At 34.3% G+C, this 22,034-nt stretch overlaps 1 protein-coding gene across 1 annotated transcript; it reads left to right on the forward strand.

Annotated features, from left to right (window-relative positions):
- Positions 1-251: 251 nt before the first annotated feature.
- LOC133175617 (uncharacterized) lies at positions 252-20,357 on the forward strand. The gene is made up of 15 exons (XM_061310734.1): positions 252-306; positions 2,328-2,485; positions 6,736-6,892; positions 7,114-7,218; positions 10,516-10,615; positions 10,826-10,923; positions 11,023-11,100; positions 11,288-11,365; positions 11,487-11,885; positions 13,581-13,685; positions 16,640-16,733; positions 17,986-18,083; positions 18,583-18,660; positions 19,321-19,398; positions 19,527-20,357. The coding sequence occupies exons 2-15, from the start codon at positions 2,331-2,333 to the stop codon at positions 20,214-20,216; spliced, it is 2,313 nt and encodes a 770-aa protein (XP_061166718.1). The 5' UTR covers positions 252-306; positions 2,328-2,330; the 3' UTR covers positions 20,217-20,357.
- The last annotated feature ends 1,677 nt before the right edge of the window (positions 20,358-22,034 follow it).

The raw sequence follows: 22,034 nt of genomic DNA on the forward strand, positions 1-22,034 counted from the left end.
TAACTACAAATTATTTTTTTTTTATTTTCGAAATTAATAATTTTTAACTTATGAGAAATAACTTTGTGATTTTAAATACCTAATTTGTAACTTCAAATAACAAAATAATTAATTTTTGAATACAAATTACTAATTTATAATTAAACATGACTAATTTGTATCAAATAAGTACTACATGTAATTTGTAAGGTTTGTCGCCCACCATCGGGTTCGGAAATCCAGAAATTGTTACTTCAAAGCGCATGGAAAAAAGAAAGTTAGTCTCTTTTAGATTTTTTTTCTTTTGATGTTTATATTTTACGCTAGGTAAGAAACTATTTTTAATGCAGAATGTACGATAACGTATTAAATACCATGTTTTAAATCTGCAAGTGGTATTTTAACCTGTTACTCTGCATTAGTTGTGAATTTAATATTCAGCATCTCGACGTTTTGTATATATTACGATTCTTTATGGTCACGTGACCCATGAAGGCATCTCACTGTCTGTATCACCTTAGAAAAAGAACTGTGTGTTTATTTGCTATACATATCCCCCCCCCCCTTTTCTCGGAATCTCATTTTGTCAATGCACAAAGTCATCCATACCTCAACATTTACTTCGATTAAGTTGAAGTAAAGAGGCAGAAATAACATTAAGTTGTATGTCCCTGCTTTCATGTAAACAACATTGCCTGAATCTTTCATTATTCCATCTGCCTTCAGCCTCCAACTAGTGCCATTCTGTTTACGATGCTTTTATTGTATATGTCTCACACCTTTGGCAGCCCACAAATTTTTAAAAATTGAATTGTAAAAATGAAAATGTTAACTGGTGTTTATAGGGCTCCAAAAATTTTCGGGTCGAGACAGTTCAGTTAATTTTTGGTTTGGTTTCAGGTTTTTCGGTTCAGTTATTAACATTTATTTTTAAACTTTAATTTCATGTATCATATATTAAAATTTAAAAATCTTTATTTGCTACATTGAATTCACTTTAATTGTCTTCCCCAGGTTAATGTCATGACCGGTGTTAAGGACTGCTAGGCCAATTGTTAGCAACAACATGATCACTCTTGCTCGTTTTGAAAAATTATCCCATCATTTTGTGACAAGTGTTTTGTCATGGAGGAAGAAGATTACAGTTGTGATGATTATTTATATCACTGTTATCATTGTCATTCTTTAAATTTTGATGCCATTTTTTGTATATAACAGCTAGATTCTAATATGCAAACCAGACCCGAACCTAAATCAGAAAAAATGGAATCAAAACCAATTCGAACAACACTACTGGTGTTAACAATTAACATCCAATATTCTCTTTGGTCTATAGCTAGTCACAAATTTGCCAAGGTGAAAGATATACAGACATGCTTCTGTGAAATTACATACCCATCGTTGCAAGCACTGAAGAAGATTTTGCCTTAACAATATACCCAAACACCCAACAGCACTTGTAACAGGTTTCCAAAATTGAGAAATTTTGGAAAATGTTTTATAATTATCACTACTGTCTTTTCATGCAGGTATTTGGATAAATTAAATTTAAGAGGAGGTTACAGGGTTGGAATACTTGTGTTGGAGACAGAAATCAACATTTTTAATGGTTTGCTATGAAGATTTAGACTGTATTTTGTCATTATATAAGCTTATCTTAAAGTTCTGTTTCAAACATTACCAGAAGAGCTTTATGTAATGGTAAAGTCTCTGTCTCTTTTTTTTTACCTGGTTTCTACTCCTTAATACACATTTTTTGTCTGATTTCAATCAAAATTTATACACATTTAGATGACACCAAAACACATTATTAACTTTGCTCTGTTTAAGATGTAGCCATGACTAAGTGCTAAAAATAGAAATTTCCAGGAAATTCTTTCAAAGGACTACTCCTCCTGCCTGCCTACAGTTTTTGTTCAATATCAACAAGACTTGGCCACAAAAGTGGATTAAAACATAATAGATAATTCTAGATTTCAGTGAAGGGTATGGGCATATGATTGCTTTAAATAGAAATTCTGTGAAATTCTTTCAAAACACTACACCTCCTTCAAATTTTGTCCAATCTTGATAAATTTTTTGCCAAAAAAAAACATCAAGATTATAAAGTTAAACTTATAAAGTACAAATCCATGCAGGTGCAACTGTTTTCTTCATTATAAACTTGTACAAACCAGTAGAGCTACAGTCTCATTAGAAGCTTCTGGTTTGTGGTATTTCTGATACGAGTATGATATCACCCATGTGACATATTATTAATGTTAGATTCTGTAATTATCTAGTATACATAAATATATACACTGTATGTATATTAAACCATTTTATCAAATTATGTATGTGTCTTTCAGAGAATGGATGAACTGACAGCAAAGCTTGCAGGGAGCTTCAATGTTACGCTGGAGCCAAACAGTACAGCTGCTCAGCACCCGCGATATGCCCTGTATAAAAGTAAAACCCGAGTAGACCAGGAAACAAGGAGGAAAAGAATTCTGGAGGAACAGAAAAAGTAATTTAAAAAACCACTAATTTTTTAATTTGATCTACTTTGGATCACATTATTTTCACGACACTTTATTTTTTGTGAGGTAGTTATTTGGTATTTATAAGCGAGACTAAATTTTTGCGAGCTGTGATTATTGTTGTATATAATCTCTAACAATGAAAATAAATGTGAGAATGAAATGTTTGCAAGCAGACAGGCAAGCGTAATTACGTGAAAATTAAGTTCTTGGGAATAAAAAGTGATTTACGGTAGTTAAATAGCATTTAGCAGTGCTCCAAGTTGCGACTAAAATGGTGGCATTTGTGACCAAATAATTGATTTTGCGACTAGAAATTAAAACTAAGTCGCATTTTCGGGACCGAGAAAATTTTGGCTGGCGATTGTCAATTTTTATGTTCGGGATCAAGATTACTTTTTTCCAACAATCTCTATCAAGAAAATGTTTGGACTTTCCTAAAACTAAAAGCATTGCAAAGACTAAGATTATGTAATGTTATGCCAGCATGTTTCATAGAACATCATTCAAATCTCTTAGACTTTTAAGAACCCCAACTTGTTAATGAAGCATTTGGTCAATATTGCTTGCATATCATCATATTTTGGCATACTGACAGCAACTGTTTAATAGGTTAGGTATGTAATTTAGTAATTTAAAAAGACAATTATACATGCATGTACATAAATGAGTGATGGTTTCTTGCTTTTATAATATACTAAATGTGTTATTCACAAATTGTTTTCAATGTGGCGAGTGAAATATTTGTTGACTGCGACCAGAAATTCTGAAATGGCGACCCAAAATTTTTTTGGTCACCATTTAGTGACCTGATAGTAAGTGTGACTTAAAGCACTGTTTATGATAGTGTATGCTGCAGAAGATAGAGAAATCCCAGTGTTTTAACTGCAATTATACAAGTACAGGTATGAACATTAATCAATGTACAATTTCTAATTTTGCAAGTCACAGATCAAAAGACCTCATGTATTGGAACATGTTATATACTAATATACAAATGCATGCTTAAATCAGAATACAACTTTTAATTTTACTATTTATAGATCGAAAGACCTTGTGCATTGAATAATCCTCTCAAATACAAAATGCATTCTTCATCTAAAATAAAATTTTAATACTGATAGTCATACTGTGTATTTGATTTTGTTTGGAAATAATGTCATTGTTTTAAAAACTATTAAGTGTGGATTAATTTTTAGTGTTTAATAGAAGTAAAAACACTTCAGATTTTGCATATGAAGTGTAGATAATACCACTTATCTGTTAGTCTTACTAAAGTTATAATACATATACCGGTAGTTTAATAATGATGCATGCCGTTTTTAACATCCAGTTACAAACAAATTGTCATTCACAGTCATCACCTGGTAAACCTATACACAGGGTTGTCCCTTAGAGTTGAAATAGGAGGGGACATTAAAAGAGTAGAAGGGGGGTCTGAGGTTCCCCCCTAAGAAGAGGTTGAGGGGGAATACCAGTGTAGCCGGAGGATAACGTCATTATAGGAGGGGAAATTCCCCAGTCCCCCATCCCCCGGGTCTTAGGGACAACCCTAAATATAACTATAATCCTATCAGTGGTCTGCTGATATAATCCTATTAGTGGTCTGCATATATAATTCTAACAGTGGTCTGCTGATATAATCCTATCAGTGGTCTGCTGATATAATCCTATCAGTGGTCTGCTGATATAATCTTATCAGTGGTCTGCTGATATGATCCTATCAGTGGTCTGCTAATGTAATTCTATCAGTGGTCTTCTGATATAATCATATAAGTGGTCTGATGATATAATCCAAACAGTGGTCTGCTGATATAATCCCTTTCTGTAGTCTGCTGATATAATCCTTTCAGTGATCTGCTGATATAATCTTATCAGTGGTCTGCTGATATAATCCTATCACTGGGGTGCTGATATAATCCTATCAGTGGTCTGCTGATATAATCCTATTAGTGGTCTGATGATATAATCCTATCAGTTGTCTGATGATATAGTCCTATCAGTGGTCTGCTGATATAATCCTATCAGTGGTCTGCTGATATGATCCTATCAGTGGTCTGATGATATAATCCTATCAGTGTTCTGCTGATATAATCCTATCAGTGGTCTGCTAATGTAATCCTATCAGTGGTCTGATGATATAATCCTATCCGTGGTCTGATGATATAATCCTATCAGTGGTCTGATGATATATTCCTATAATTCTATCAGTGGTCTGCTGATCAAGGGTGTAATTCACGAGATAATCAAGCCACCTTGTGTATACAAGCAGTAATTAGGGTTTCTACATAAATCCATGTTTGTAGGTGTAAAAAACTGCCAAGTTTTTGGCTGTGTTTTGGTAGCTTGAGTTGGGCATGTGACACCATTAACACCCATCCTTTTAATTTTAATGGTTAGTAGACACTCTGTATGAGCGGTCACGATCTGCTAATTGATGGGTTGATACTGATGTTAATAATTTAAAATGAGCTTTATTGTGTTAGAAGTGCATATGTAGTTTATTCATGTTATTTACCTTTTTTTTTTAAATTAATGATGAAAAGAAGATTTCACATTATAACATCTTTATATCTAAACATGTAAAATTTGATGGTACTTTTAAAGTTTGTCGTTTGGGAAACATTTCCATTTCTGAATTTAAATAATGAGTTTCTGATTTAATTTTGTTGTTTTCTCCCAGACATGAAAATAAACAAAATTAAATCCAAAATAAAACTAAACATGTCTACAGTAGATCAAAAGACAATATACAGTATACATATGGATAAACACCTAGCTTATATACAAATGCACATATATGTCAATCAAAATACGATTTTTAATTCTGCAAGTCATAGATCAAAAGGCCCCATGCATTGGAAAATAATCTTAAAATAAAAATGCGTACAGTACTTCAGGCAAAATACATTTTATAATTCTGCAAGTCATAGATCAAAAGACCCCATGCATTGGAAAATCATCTTGAAATAAAAATGCATATTTCAGGCAAAATACATTTTATAATTCTGCAAGTCATAGATCAAACATCAAAAGACCTCATGCTTTGGAGAGCCCAGCATCTTGTGATAATTAATACACCAGGTTCAACCTCTTATTTTTGTATGGATTGATTTTACCTTGCAGAAATACTCAATACATATTATGAAATATGATACACGTGTACTAGTCCCTAACAGAAGTCTGTGGACCAACACCAGTAAGAATTGGTGCATGGAACAGGAAGAAGCCAAATATTTTTAAGGTTTAATCCCTCTGTTTTACTCATATAAAATGTTGCTTTAATGCTTATGATTTAAATAAGAAATGTATTTAATAAGTAAAGTGCACACAATTATAGCGTAGCTTGCGGGGCAAAATTGGTTAAGAAAGACATTTCAACTTGATAAATCTATAAAGGTATAATAGATATTTATCCCATGAGGACTTATCTCTCTTATCATAGTATCAACTGAATGAACTGTAAGTCTGGATGAAAGCATTCAATATTTATGAATCTGCTAAAATGCTCATTGAATTTTTATGGGTAACTAATTTTTCTTCTGCTAAAATGTCCAATCTGATTAAAATCAGCTGTTGTTTTGCGCCACAGTTTGTGGCGTAGTACTAGTTAACGTAGCCAAACAAACCGCTGATTTTAATCAGATTGCTAAAATGTCCAGAGCTATAAATCTTTGGCTAAAATGTCCATTTACATCTTTTGCAATTCTGCTAAAATGTCCTTCATCCTCTACAGTGCTGTTCAGGTTTTAATGTTGAGTAGATAATTAACAACTTGTCCATATGTAAATCAGTAGCAGAAATGATATTTCCAGTTATTTTTGCTGTACCGACATAGTAAGTTCTAATAAATGAAGAAAATATAAAGAGGGGCCTGAGTCCGTGGGGGTTATTTATGCGAAATATTTCTTCTCACATATTAAAGTGTAAATTACCCCCACATGTAAATTTCTGTGTTTGCAGAATTTTCCAATCTATTTTTGTCTATTTCAATATTATTTTCAAAATTCTACGTCTTATTTTTGTCTCATTTGATAAAAAAATGTTAATAATTTTATTGATAAAAGTTCAAACAGGAAATATTGTAAGCCAACATTTAACACATATTCAGACCGTATATGTTCAAACCAATAAACACAATAGAGCTCAAGTCTTATCAAAGTCGTCTGTTTATCTTCTTTCTTTTTTTTAAATATACTGAGTAGACAAATAAAACTATGCAAATACTGTTTTACAGGCAGCGATTTGACTATCTAAAGCATGTGCGGAACTTGTCAGAGGATGCCTGGGAAAACACAGATGCCGAGTCCGTGGCTTCGGAGGACTCGATGGACGTATCATTTGAGGGGGACAATGTCAAGTTAAGACGACCAGGGAAATATTACAGAAATCAGGTGACTGAATGATCAGGAAATAAAAAGTTTCGACATTAAAATTAAGAATGAACATGATGAATAACAAAATGTATTTTTATGTTTTTGAAATATAAAAAAACCTTGGACAAGAAAATACCATTAAAAAAAATACAGGATTTGCTAAATGCTTTTAGAGATGAATCATGTTAATGATATTGTTTTTATTATGAAATTGAAAGAAAAAAAATTGTCTTCTTTAGCTGATGTATTCTGAGTGGCTTGTAGAGAAACCAGAGGACTTTGAACAAGAATGGCTGACAGTTATATGTCCTTGGGGAAAAAGGAATCTAGTGGTAGCATCCAGGGTAGGTCAATTACATGTAACTGCTGCTTATGAAGTTAAAAACAAATATATGAACTTAGTTTTGAGTGACAAGAACTACCGAGCCTTAATGAGGGCACCATTTTTAGGATGCTTTGTAGTGTACAGTCTGTCTGTCCTTCCAACATTGCTTATCTAAAGATTTGTTTTCTCTTGTGGTCTAATATCATTCATACTTCATCCATGGAGTGTCTGTGGGAAGAGGGTACGTATTGATCTCAAACAAAATTTAATATTCATTCATTTTCACACTGTAAAGCCTATGAATGCCAGACCTTTTTAGTTGATGCATCTTGTGGGAAGAATTTGTAGCAACCCAAAAGAATATCACTTTAATGTCATTTTGGAATTTTCTTACTGTAATTATAAGTCAGATAGCAGTGTGAAACCTAGAATCAGCAAACCTTGTCATTTGATGCATCTTTATGACACGGTGTCAACATGGTGTGTCACAACTCACAACACAAAAGGAGGTACATGTAACTAAGGTTACTGTAGGTTTAAGTATGAATAATAGTTGACCAATGGGAGAGAAAATGACATTGACTTTTGAATTAGAAATGAAAATCAAGGTCAGGGCACAACATCTGCCCAAGGACAATCTGGTGGTAAAATTTGAATGACATTGGACTGAGGGAAAAGAAAACCTTAAGGATTGGAATATATATAATTTTCTTTTATGTTTTTGATTTTTAGCTCACCTGAGCCGAAGGCTCAAGTGAGCTTTTCTGATCACATTTTGTCCGTCGTCCGTCCGTCCGTCTGTCCGTCTGTCTGTCCGTCCGTCTGTAAACTTTTCACATTTTTGACTTCTACTCAAGAACCACTGGGCCAATTTTGACCAAACTTGGTACAAAGCATCCTTGGGTGAAGGGGAATTTAAATTGTTAAAATGAAGGGCCAAGTCCCCTCACAAGGGGAGATAATCAAGAGAAGACAAAAATAGGGTGGGGTCATTAAAAAATCTTCTTCTCAAGAACCACAGGGCCAGTAAAGCAGAAACTTATATGGAAGCATCCTGGGGTAGTGTAGATTCTAAATTGTTCAAATCATGACCCCTGGGGGTAGGGCGGGGCCACAATGTGGAATCAATGTTTTACATTGAAATATATAGGAAAAATCTTTAAAAATCTTCTTCTCAAGAACCACTGGGCCAGAAAAGCTGAAACTTATGTGGAAGCATCCTGGGATAGTGTAGATTCTAAATTGTAAAAATCATGACCCCCAGGGGTAGGGCGGGGCCACAATAGGGAATCCAAGTTTTACATTGAAATATATAGGAAAAATCTTTAAAAATCTTCTTCTCAAGAACCACAGGACCAGAAAAGCTGAAACTTATGTGGAAGCATCCTGGGGTAGTGTAGATTCTAAATTGTTCAAATCATGACCCCCGGGGGTAGGGCGGGGCCACAATAGGGAATCCAAGTTTTACATTGAAATACATAGGAAAAATCTTTAAAAATCTTCTTCTCAAGAACCACAGGACCAGAAAAGCTGAAACTTATGTGGAAGCATCCTGGGGTAGTGTAGATTCTAAATTGTTCAAATCATGACCCCTGGGGGTAGGGCGGGGCCACAATAGGGAATCCAAGTTTTACATTGAAATATATAGGAAAAATCTTTAAAAATCTTCTTCTCAAGAACCACAGGACCAGAAAAGCTGAAACTTATGTGGAAGCATCCTGGGGTAGTGTAGATTCTAAATTGTTCAAATCATGACCCCTGGGGGTAGGGCAGGGCCACAATAGGGAATCCAAGTTTTACATTGAAATATATATAGCAAAAATCTTTTAAAATCTTCTTCTCAAGAACCACTGGGCCAGAAAAGCTGAAACTTATGTGGAAGCATCCTGGGGTAGTGTAGATTTTAAATTGTTCAAATCATGACCCCCGGGGGTAGGGCGGGGCCACAATAGGGAATCCAAGTTTTACATTGAAATATATAGGAAAAATCTTTAAAAATCTTCTTCTCAAGAACCACAGGACCAGAAAAGCTGAAACTTATGTGGAAGCATCCTGGGGTAGTGTAGATTCTAAATTGTTCAAATCATGGCCCGTGGGGGGAGGGTGGGGCCACAATAGGTATTACAAGGGGGGAGTCTGGTAATGAACAGCATGGCCAAAGTTACTCAGGTGAGCGATGTGGCCCATGGGCCTCTTGTTGAATTTAACATAAACAATTTGGTATCATTGTACATTCATATAAGTTCTTTGATAGGAAAAAGAAGCGTAAAGTTCTTGTCTGGACATTATATTGAATCAAGAAACAGCAGTAGTTGGTACTTATTACAAAGGTAGCTTGTGATCAGAGGTGTGTGGCTGACCTTTTATGTGTACCCTGTTCCAAGGTCATTTGGATGAGGTCTAGGTCATGGAAATTATAGTTCTTTGAAATTGAGAACCATAAGAAGCTGATGTTTGAGACAAAGATTGCTTGTAACTTGAGGAAATGTTTTCTTAACCCAGGATATTTCGAATAATGTCAAGGTCACAGGCTTTAGAAGTGTAAATTCTTGCCTTGGCCGTAACTTTGAAGCAGAGAAACATAAGAAGTTCATACCAGGCACAAAAGTTACTCCTGACTACTGACCTACAACATGGTCATTTGGACAAGGTCAAGTTCACTAGATTTAAAGTGTAATATTTTTGTTAATACCATAATATTTAATGAATACCTTTTAATGGAAGATTATACATGGCTTGAGGGTCTATTATGGTCGTAAGATATGTCATGACCTTGAATAAAGGTCATTTAGAAGAGGTCAAGGTTAGTGGGTTCAGAAGTGTCAAATTTCTGAAGGGCTATGTAAAATTCTGTAAGACAATATAATTCGTCTTTTGGCCATGACTTTTTAATGCTGAGACTGTGAATCATATTTCCGTACCTGATGCAAAGGTTTCTAATGACCATAGGAGTTACAACATTCAAACAATTACATTGCAACAAAATTCTGGCTCTGGGAAATAGCAATAATTTTTTGAAGATAAAAGAGATCTTTTTGAAGCTATTAAAAAATTGGTCCTTTATTAAGTTGCCAAGTGGGGGTGTTAGTCCTAGCACTGTAGGACAGTTGTAGTTGTGGCCTGTTTTCCACTTTGCCAAATTTTGGTTATGTTGCAATAAGAGTGGACCCTTTTTGGTGGTTACCATCTCATTGATATTTAGTATTGATTTTCTGGAGATATGAATATATGTCACATATTTTGTGATTCAAATACCAATCAGATAAAGATTTGATGAGATGAATAATAAAAATGAAATATGTTTGTTAATTCTTAGGGTAGAACTCATGCCTATGCAAAAAATGGAAGTCGAATGAATTCTTTTTCCTCCCATCTACCTGGAGGAAACTATGCTCAGAAAGGAAAAGGAAAGGGAGGTAAATAAAGGATGTTTTTCAAAGAAAAAAAATTATCTTCTTATTAGAAAAATTAAGCTGTAAAATCTTCTTTCTGCCTTCATTTATATACATGTACCAGAACAAAAATTAATCTAACTAGTACATGTATTTGGCTTTGGTATAATGTGACATGTGTGTTGTTTATTTAGAAATTAAGAATAAATACAAAATAATGTGGGAATATTGCAGATAATGTGATTCTAGACTGCATTTTTGATGAGAATGAGGGAATTTACTACGTCCTGGACATCATGTGTTGGAGGAACCATCCTGTGTATGACAGTGAGGTAAGATGAAAAACTGCCAGAGAGAAGAGTCCTTCACAATTTTGTAAATACTTCTTACTTCTATGATTTAATAATGATATGATTTATTTGTGAGAATAGACAGAGTTCCGATTTTTCTGGTTGACAAGTAAATTCCAGGAGGTACCAGAACTAATGGAAAAGTCCCCTAATAATCCAGTAAGATTTCATCATGTTCTTTTTTTACTGTCTCTCTGAAGTTAAAAAAATAGTACATATAAATGTATGTAATGTCCATTATATACTATTTGTTGATCTCACTTTAATATTCTTGAATCTGTGATGGTATGTAGGCATCATATATATATATATATCTGTAATTTAGATGTTGGCACTTTTTTTGTAGTACAAATTCATTCCTCTTCCAAACTTCCCATGTACAAAAGAATCCATTTCAACAGCCATCAACACAGCCACTTTTAATGTAAGACATCGTGAAGGAGAATATAAATGCATAAAAAGTATTTTGCAGTTGCATAACTAGTTCATTAAATTTGTTTTATTTAACTACTGTAATATAACCCCTGGTGTATTTTTTTCAACAGATAGATGGGCTGTTGTTTTTCCACAAGAGGACACATTACACATTTGGTTCCACACCCCTTGTGGTCTGGTTAAAGCCATACATGCTTCCAGAGATACTTGAGATCGAAGTCCCAGAAAAACTGTTGGCAGAGCGACCAGATAATTATTCAAACTACGCTGCTCATCTTGAGCATGTGGCAGAGGAGAAGAAAAACAGAGAGGAGGAGAGAAACAGAAAGGGGAAAACTCCCCCAAAAGGGAGAGGTGGGGGAGGAGGGGGTGACTGGAAGGAGAAAAAGAAGAAGGGAGGAAGAGGAGGGGGTAGAGGAGGGGCTCAGACAATGGAGGTGTATGAGGACAGTCAACCAGAGAGAGATCCTTATTCTAAGCGAAGCTACGGACAAGATTTCAGAATGGATGTGAGTGTTGATGACGATGAGAATGAAAGCGAATCTTGTGATACCATGGCAACCATCCCAGAATAGCCATCATTTGCTTGTTTTCTTCTAGAAACCAAAGTATTCTGTTTACAAGACCCCTAACAAGGTCAACAGAAAGCTACAGGGTCAAACAGGAAATGACCTTTTCCCTTGTGGGGTCATAGCAGTCAAAGGTCATAAAAGTAACAGAAGATTCCTAGTCTAAAATAGAAAAAAAGGATCTTGATTTTTTTATTTAAGGAAATATGTCAAGGAATAGAACTCAAATTGAATATGAAGGTTGTGGTAGATGGATCTTGCAGTATTCTTTCATGCATGTACATGTAAATGAAGTATATTTTTATGAAACTTTTTTGTGTCAAAATTTGCATGAAAAAATTTAGCTAGGTTTTATTGTAAAGCTAACTGTTGATTTTGAAACTGCAGTAGTGAAAATTCTACCATGTTTCACAAGAAAGCAACTACAGAGAAATGATATGGCATGGCAAAGAATTCTTATTTTCTAAAACATTCAGTGTTTGAAAGCTATTGCAAGATCAAATCAACAACTCAGCTGACATTTGAGCATCCTTGTGATCTTGTTGTCTTCTCAAGGCATTTTAAATAGATAGATATATTTTTGATTTTTAATTGACAAGATCCAAGTTGTTTGGATGCTCTAATGTTCAAATTTGTATTGCAATCACATAAATGATGTTTTATTAAATCAAAAAATATCGGATATAGTGTGTTTTCTTTAACAGTTGGAAAATGAGCTGGTTTGTTTTCTGCTTTTGGGAAATATTCAAAACAACAATAACCAACTTGCATTTGCACTCAAAAAAGCAAGTTGAAACTAGCTTTTGCACTAAACACAGATTATTCAATTTGGGGATGGGATAGCAAGGGTTAGGGAAAAGGCTAGGAGTGATGCAAACAAAAACTGATCATACAAAGGGAATTTTACACCTCTGACATAGTTAGGGAATAGACTTGAAAGTGGTACCATGCTGAAATGTGTACCGATAATTTAAGGTATTTTGCTGGGTGCATCATAAACCCTTTTGAAAAAAAAAAAATGAATGAGTATGAGTGAGTTCAAATCATGAATAAGGGTGTAGATTTTGAAAGAAGAAAAGTCTGACATCAACTGGTCTTTTTTAAAGCCCCTGACAGTAAGTACATGTACTCTAGTAGAAGGAAAAATAAACTAAGAAGCTCATCTTGAATGTGTAAAATGGTTTCTAACTTTATATGATTAAATTTTTGTTTGTTTTTTATTACACCAGAACATGGACAAAATAACATACATGATATTGTTGATATGGTCTAGCAAATTAACTAATTGTTCACAGATTATTTTGAAAGCAATCACTAGGGGAAAAAATAAGATTTCTAATAAATATTTTGTACATAAATAGCCATATGGTGCTTGCAGAATTATAAAACTGTAAACCAAATTTTACTTGTGTGCGAGAAATATCCTTGAGTTTTAGCAACCTTGTTTTACTCGCATTTATTCTTGCCACAAACTGTTGATTATTTTTTGTATGTATACAGAATATTTCCTCAGTCATGAAAGTCAGTTGCTGCTGATAGATTTCAAACTGAAATATTGTAAATAAAAGTTGTCCCGAATAATAATTAGTTTACGGTATTTTTTACATCACACACTGTTCTGTTTTATATGTTTAGCTGATGTTCTCTGAATGGTTGACTGAGATCCCATCAAATTTGGAGACGGAATGGTATGCTGTTATATGTCCAACTGGAAAGCGCCACCTTGTGTTGGCTTGTGAGGTAAATTAGTATGAAGAGAACAAGTGTATACAATAAATTACATGTATATAATGTGATTAGTTTCAACTCGAAAAAATAATGATTAATTAAATATATAACAACATATATTAAGGCACTTAAGAAATCTCAAAAATACAGTATATTTAAACTTTAATTTATACAGTTTAATACCACATTCAGAAATGATACATAACCTATGGGGTATGTAAATTTGTTCAGAAATGATTGCAGTTGTTAATCCCAGTTTGAACAGTCATTTTGTCATTAAATTTTCATCTGTCTCTTATATAGATTATTCATATAAAGCGTGTGAAAGTACTTAAAATATTGTATTATAGATCTGGACCTTACACTGATAAAAGACCAGTAGAAATTTGATACTTCTTAAGAAATCTGTCATATGGATGGCTTAATTTATATAAATTGGATCTAATTTGTTCAGAAATAGTGTTTATTGTGCAGATAAAAAGCCATTGGTTTTCATAAGAAATAAAGTGGAAAATATTGTTTAATGAACATACATTGTACTACAAAGATATTTCTTAATTTTTTTTTATTTTTTTTTTCACTACATACAAGACAAAACACTATGTGCAAACATAGGAAAAGATGACATATTGTGGGGGCAGGTCAGAGTTTAGAAAGTCTGCACTGATAGAGAGTCTACAAATTACTCTTTTAAAATTCATGCATGCTCTATTAGAATGCCTGTAGGACATTGACAGATATTCTATACAATAACATATCAGATTGTTGGTTTACAAAACATGTGGGATTGAGACATGTGAAAACTTCATTAAATACTCAGAAAAATCTTATCTTCTCAGATTAACAAGTGCTAACACACCTGTACCCAACACACCTGTACTTAAAATACACCTGACCCAACTCCTGTACCTAGCTTCCATATAATTATATTTAAAATTTGAAAGTTCTTGAGGCTATGACCTAATACTTTATACCAAGGTATATTTCATGAAGTGTTCGATATCTGATCATAAAAAAATATGCCACCTCTTTTTTGAATTTGGATGTTTTGCTGACTGTAGACCGACACCTGAGCTACATGTACATGGCAAGCAGGTTGAGTTTAGCTTGTCAGTGGTCAACTTTCCCAGTTTGTATTATTAGTGATGTTACGCTATTGCCTTCATACGATGTTTTGTTTTTCATCTGGTTTGGTGTGTGAGCATGTTCTGTGTGAGATCAATTTTTAAGCTGAGGAAGCTACTGGTGGGAGAGTTGCTGTTACAGTGTTTTTAGTAATCCTGTATGGGGTCAGCACTCACAGGTTCTGTGGTCATTGATATGACCTTGTCTGTAGATGCAGCCTATCGTTGGGTATTGTTCTCACTGAGAGTATGTCTTGCTGAACATTGGGTCTTCATTCATTTTTGTTCCAATTTGGCTTCAGATTGCTCTGGTTGCCTGACTGGTTGTGGCAGATGTGGCCAGTTTTCTGGAGTTGCTTCCTCCTTGTGGGCACCTGATCCCACTTCTTGTGTTACAAGAGAACCATGTTTTTAGCCCTGTTTACAATCTGTATTCTTTACTGTATGTATGAGATTGATCCCCATTCTATATTTTTACCTTTTACAGTTAATATAATACATTGAATTAGCAAGTAATTTGGCAAAGTAATATCTTCTACATAGGGTGCAAATTGACCTTTCGTGAATATTTTAAGAAATGGTTCATTTATATTTACTAAAGGTTGAAAGGGATGGATAGCAGAGTAATAATTCAGTTAAAGATTTACTGTAAGTAGGTAACCAAAATTATTAACCATAATCCCCTGCCATGTACCAGGGTGGCCTAAATGTTCTTAGATATCTTTCATCTGTCCTTATGTCTTTGCAACTTTCTGTCTGTTCGTCCCTAACACTTTGCGTTTAGATCAGTTTTAAAGAAACTTGTTAAATATGTTTTCATAAGTTCAGCATACAAAAATACACATTGGCATGAGTATTTCTACTGTGTTATGATTTTCTGACCTTGATCTTCCCCTGTGACCTTGACCTCACTTCCTCATTTTGCATTTACTTAGCTTCAAAGAGTTTTCATAAAACTTCCTACACTGAAACAAAATAATGAAGGTAATTCAACCATGTCATAATTTTCTGACCTTGAACTTTTCTCCTCCTTTTGCTATTGCTTCCTTTTAATGGAATTCCATAAATTGTACACATTTCAAATATAATTGTGTTTGTGTATCCCAAGTATTATTAACTTTGAAAAACTTTTTTTCTGATGACAACAACATCTGATTCAGATGTTTTGCACTTAAGAGACAAATTTGCTACATACAGAGAGAATTTATCGTAAAACAATGGGAAGTACAGTCAAATCTTGTTATCGAGAACTCAGTGGGACCTAGAAAAAACTTGGAGATATCTTAAGACTCGAGATTTCGAGGGTAAAATATTTAAAGAGTAAGTGGTTGGGACTTCCAAATCACTTTGACATATCCATAATATCTGAGATATCGGTGTTCAAGATACCGAAGTTCAGCTGTATGTTATTTAGTTGTATGATAGATACCATGCTACAAAAGACAACAAGTACATCTGTACTAAACATTTAAGATATCAGTTCTGTAAATAAAAAAATTATGAAAATCGTTCCTTCTGACATCATTTTATGATCAGCTCAGACCAAAGAAGCAAGGCACACTGCTTTTCATGTTGCAATACAGACACATGTATAATATTTGACAGGGGCATTGATGTCCTATGGACATATTTCTAGTTAAAGATATTTTAACGATTCAGAAGACCTATACTGATGAGCTTGACCAATAAATGCATCTAAACATTCAATTATTACTGCCTCACTTACATATAACTTTGTCAAGGTGATCAGTGTAATCTTTAATTACAAGAGACAGAGGTGGGGGAGGGGGGTTCAGAGTAGAGAATATAATTATGATGATATTTTTGCACTTTTTTCTCCAGGGAGAGACCATCAGTCAGTTAAAGAATGGAATCTTGGTCAAATCTTTCCGGTCTCTTCTACCAGGAGGGTTTCCATATGAAATGGCACACAAAGGTATTTATCAGATTAGTAAATACATACATGTATTCATTAATCAAAATTTGTCGATGTGTATGTAATGAAGAAATCCATTAATAAGGGCCTTGCTCTGTGGGTGCCTTATAGTGATCAGTCTATCTGTCCAATTTCATTTGTCTGGAGCATATTTTCTAACCCCTTGACCCAGTCGGAATCGAACTTGGCCCATAGATTGCCCATGGGTAGAGGGTGACCTTGAACCAATTTTCTAGATCAAAAGTCGAGCTCAAAACAACATCTCTGTGTAAAATTCTTGTCCATAGTATATTTTCTCTCCCCTAGGCCCAGTGGTGCTCATACTTCACCTATAGGGTGTCTCTAGGAAGAGGGTGTGTATTGACCTTGAAGCAATTTTCTAGTTGAAATGTCAAAAGTCAGAAAATCTCTTTGTATAAAAACAAAAATTCATTTCATGGGCATATTTTCTCTCCCTTTGGCCCGGTCAGGATCAAACTTCTCCCATAGATGGCCTTTGGGTAGAGAGTGTGCAGTGACCTTGATCCAATTTTTCCAAATGGTCAAGGTTGAAAAACCTCTCTGTGTAAAATCCATTTTAAGAGCATATTTCCTCTCCCCTTTGTCTAGTTGGGCTCATACTTCATTGATAGAGTGCCAGTTGGTAGAGGGTGTGCAGTGACCTTGAACCAATTTTCCAGATGAAAGGTCAAGGTCAGAAAACCTCTTGTGTAAAATTCTCTTCCAGAGCATATTTTCTCTCCCCATGGCCCTACCTGGCCCAAAATTCATCAGTAAGAGTACCTATGTGTGTGCAGTGTCCTTGAGCCAAGTTTCTAGGTTAGTGGTCAAGGTTATAGCAGAGTCTGTTAAATTCTTTTCTTGGGCATTTTTTCTCCCATTGGCCCGGCATCTTAATCAAACTTCACTCAAAGAGTGCCCTTGGATAAAGGGACTTTCATCCTATTGTCCTTTTCCAAAAGTGGGGCCCTTTGAGATGGACCCATCTCAACAATATCTAGTTGTATACAAAAATGAATGTGATCAGATCCTATAGATTAGAAAAACATTGAGGGAACTGATAGCACAGAAATTTTTCCCCTCTATAAACAAATGTTAAAAGTACATACCTGTACTCTGTATACTTAACTATGCAAAGTTCATCAAGACCTGAATGATATTTGGCACTCATATGAAATAGTTTCATGCATTGTGCCATTTTGTCCAGGATTATGTATGCTTTTACTGTATGTATTTTATTGCATGTACACAGATATGTGTGTGGTAGACACAATCTTCAACAAACAGACAGACACATACTATATCATGGACTGCATGATCTGGAATAACCAACATCTGACACAGTGCGAGGTTAGCAATATAAACTAAAATTTCTTCTCTTATAATGTACCTATATTTGTACGTATTAATAAAATATGGTAAAATTTAGGCATCTGAAATTAGGCATGAAAGGCCAAAAAAAACCCTAGCATACTGTAAACCAACTACATGTACATGTATTATTCCTGACTACGTAAATATGCAATTGAATAAACTGTTTGCTGGGAGATATATTTGCTAATTAGAAAAAAAGGTTACAAAACTTACGGATATTTCTATGCAATTGAAAGTTGATGGTTTTCAGTATATAAGTTTTTCAATATTTTGAAATTTAGACTTGAATTTGTTCATATGTTACATGTAGTTATGATATAGACTTGTTTCTTTGTACCCTTAACACTGGACTTATACTGCTGTTTTTCAACTGTACGTCAGTGATCCTTCATAACAATGTTACAAAATTAAAAACCGTCCTCAAAACATTTCATAAAACATGCTTAATAAATGAGCGACAATTTCCTTTTGCCAGGCTGAATTCCGAATGTATTGGTTGGAGGAGCAGTTAGGACAAATCAGAAACATTGGAAGAGTTTCCCGCAATAATCAGGTCAGCTCAATAAAGTATCTCAAGGGAGCTTACAATGAGCTGTGTGGAGCTATTCCTTAGTGAAAATGAAAAATCCTGTATTTGGTCATATTTTATTTAATTTAATTTATATACACATTATGTGTACTGTAAACAGGCATGTACATTCTAAATAATTGTTCAACTTGGATGTTTTCATAGTCCTAGTTGGAATGTGCTGTCAGTGACGTTATTGCTTCACACTAGTGCTGTGATGCATTTGTTCATGTATGTTGTGCAGTTTTTGAAAAGTACATGTATTGACATTGTACAGTTTCAAGATATTCAGAGTAGCTATATTATATATGTAGGGCAGTTTTTATACCTTTGCTTGATTTTTTGCTCAAAGACTAAATAAACGTGCATTAGAAAGGTGAAATTCATCCTTCCCTTGATCTGTAAACAATTTTCAAAACCCTGAACATGCATAAGCCTAATTCTTTTTTTCATTATTTTTAAATTTAATGAATTGTGTAACCATTGTTACTTATTTGCTTACTTTTGTTTAAAATCAAAGAAGAAGTGCTGTTACTTTTCAAGGAAAATTGTACAAATGTCTTATTTAACTATTAGGAGTTCAAACCCCTTAGAGCTACAGTCAGTGACTCATGGTTTAGTATGTTCATTATTTTATATTGACAGCATCCATTTATGTTGCTGAAGCGCATCCCATGCACAGCACAAGCACTAACAGAGGAGCTCGTGAAAGTGGAATATGATGTAAGCTTTTAAACTGAATTGCAACTCAAGTTGAAATTTGTATTCTGCTTTATAATGAATTATTCAAATCACTCCTGAAAAGAAATGTTAGATCAAAGTAAATTTGTGATATTTCTTCATTGATGAAGGTAGACGGAGTTCTGTTTTATAAAAAGTCATCAGCATACATCCCTGGGCAAACAGAGGATGTGCTATGGATCAAACCATATATGCTACCAGAAGTTATGTCAGATGTAATTGTTCCATCACACCTCTTGAAAAGAAAACCTCCAGAGTTTGACTATCAAAAGCACTTGGAGAAAGTCACCAAACAGAAGAAAGAGCGTGGAGAGCAGAAAAGGCCCCAGAGGAAACAGAAGATACTAAATATAGATAAACTGGTCGACGATATCAGCCGCATATACATCTCACAGCAACAGAGGGCAGGTGTTGAAATGTCACCAGAGGAGGTGGAAATTTCCAAAAGATTAAATCAGAAGTCTAAAAAAATATCCCAAGGAAAAGGAGGTGGCAAAAATATGGGAGACTATAGTGCTTTAAAAAAGAAAGAAAACATCACTTTCTATGGTGATGATTTCTCCTATGAAAACTATTGTAACTCCAGTTACTATGGTGATTACAGTTACTATGGCGACCAGGGTTATCCAGGAGTTGATGGCTATAGGGGAGATGGTTATCATTCCATGTCACCTGCAGGGTGGGGATACGAGGATCATGGCAGACAGTGGAATTCTCCACCCAAGGGCAGGGGGAGGGGTCTATTGGGTCTCAAACCCTTGGCAGGCTATTCCAACACACACAGCACATTTAAGAAGTGATTTTTCCCCCATTAATCTGAACTCTTACAAGTGATAAGATTTGGACAACCTGACAAATTTTAACAGTGTTCACATTTGTTAATGGTTATGTTTGATATTTAAGAATATAACCCGCTCATCATGATTTTAGGTTTCAATAAACAAGTGAAATTGATTCTTAGTTTATATGTACAGTTACTTAGGGCCCTGCATCATCCTTGTTTAATTTGTTGAGGGTCAATTTAAAAGTTAATGTTCCTTGATGAGCATCTCATTATGAAAATATAACCTAAATATGAATATTCGTTGAATTTGAAAAATCTTTTGTAAAAGGTAAGTTTGATGTCCACAGATATAGAACCTGAAAGAAATACAGGGATTCCACCATTACCAATAATAAAACTGTAGTAAATAACTGTCAGATTTTTCAAGCTACTTGTTAGTTTGTTACATTTTCAGCTTATGGAATCTCTCATTCACTGTGCACATGTTAAGGGAGGATGCCCTTAAGTTTGGGGGTCAAAATTAACAGTGTGTATGAGTAAATCTTTGAAATATCACTTTTTAAGATATGTACATGAACAATCGGTCTCTATTTCTCCCCCAAAACTTTTACCATGGCTATAATTTCTGAAGGGTTGGTGCTTAGGCTTTCATAGTTCATGTGTATTCCCCTTGACAAGACAGTCTTAAGGTACTAACATTTTTGACCTCATGACCTTGGAGTTTGACCTACATTTACTTTTGAAAAACTTTAACCTTGATCAAACTTCTGAACTTTTAGTGCTAGGGCTCTTATGGTTCACTTTTGTATTCCCTTAGACAAGACCTTTCTTAGGGTCCTACATTTTTGACCTCATCACCTTAGAGTTTAACCCACATTTAAAAAACTTTAACCTTGGCCATATCTTCTTAACTAGTGGTGCTAGGGCTTTCATAGTTCATTTGGTTTGTTCCCGTTTTGCACATATTTGAATTTTAGGTATTGAAAAAAAGTGTGCAAAACGGGAATTTGTCCAGGTAAGATAATTACTTAATTGCTATAGTCTATATCATAGTTGTGAATTTGGAGAAAGAGATTCTACGGAAAGAAAAGGAAGAAAAAATGTTAATTTTGCACTTGATATTTTGACTTATTTCTTTAAAAAAATATTTTAAACATAAAAAATATCACAAATACCAGTCAAAACTATAATTATATTCACATGATACTAACTGGATGGTTATTTTTTTTATGAATTAAGATTGAATTCATTTACTAATTCATTTTACCTTTATGAAATAAATAAAAAGGGTGAACTGCAATAGGGATATTTGTCTAACCTATCAACTTCATCTTCGGGTGGATAAGTAGAATTTTCCTAATGTATTCCCTTAAATATATATTATACGTAATACATTGGTAAAATACAGGTAACCAGGTAAATCCCAGATGGAGATCAGACTATAATTGCTATCAAAACATATTTCACACCTATTGTTTTATACCTAATTATCAAATGTGTGCAAAACAGGAACACACCATTCATTTGGTATTCCTTGGGACAAGACCTTTCTTTTTTTGACAATAGTCCAATTTACACCTTGCAAAAGTAGTATCCCTTTGCACCAAAAGGTCAAAAGGGAAAGAAATGACATTTCTCGTCTTTATGCTACCAAACATTTGGGTGTGCTCCGATAAATTCACTGAGTTTAAATTTTTTTCTTATGATGTATGGGTAGCCCCATCCTGGGGCAATCAATATACAAGGTGCACAGATTTTTCTAGTCAAATGACAAAGTTAAAAACTAGAAAACTACAAAGGCTACTTTGAGGATTCTTTGGGTTTTCTCCCTCTA

Source organism: Saccostrea echinata, unplaced genomic scaffold (genome assembly GCF_033153115.1).
Source record: "Saccostrea echinata isolate AGI-Se365-2 ecotype Australia unplaced genomic scaffold, CSIRO_AGI_Sech_v1 ptg000002l, whole genome shotgun sequence".
Taxonomy (NCBI): Eukaryota; Metazoa; Mollusca; class Bivalvia; order Ostreida; family Ostreidae; genus Saccostrea; species Saccostrea echinata.

Excerpts from the sequence above, each read along its gene's own strand:
- LOC133175617 (XM_061310734.1), top strand. The coding sequence starts at position 2,331 with ATGGATGAACTGACAGCAAAGCTTGCAGGGAGCTTCAATGTTACGCTG. Across the intron at positions 11,366-11,486 it reads TCAACACAGCCACTTTTAAT|ATAGATGGGCTGTTGTTTTT; the intron begins GTAAGACATCGT and ends TTTTTTCAACAG. Across the intron at positions 11,886-13,580 it reads GACAAGATTTCAGAATGGAT|CTGATGTTCTCTGAATGGTT; the intron begins GTGAGTGTTGAT and ends TTATATGTTTAG.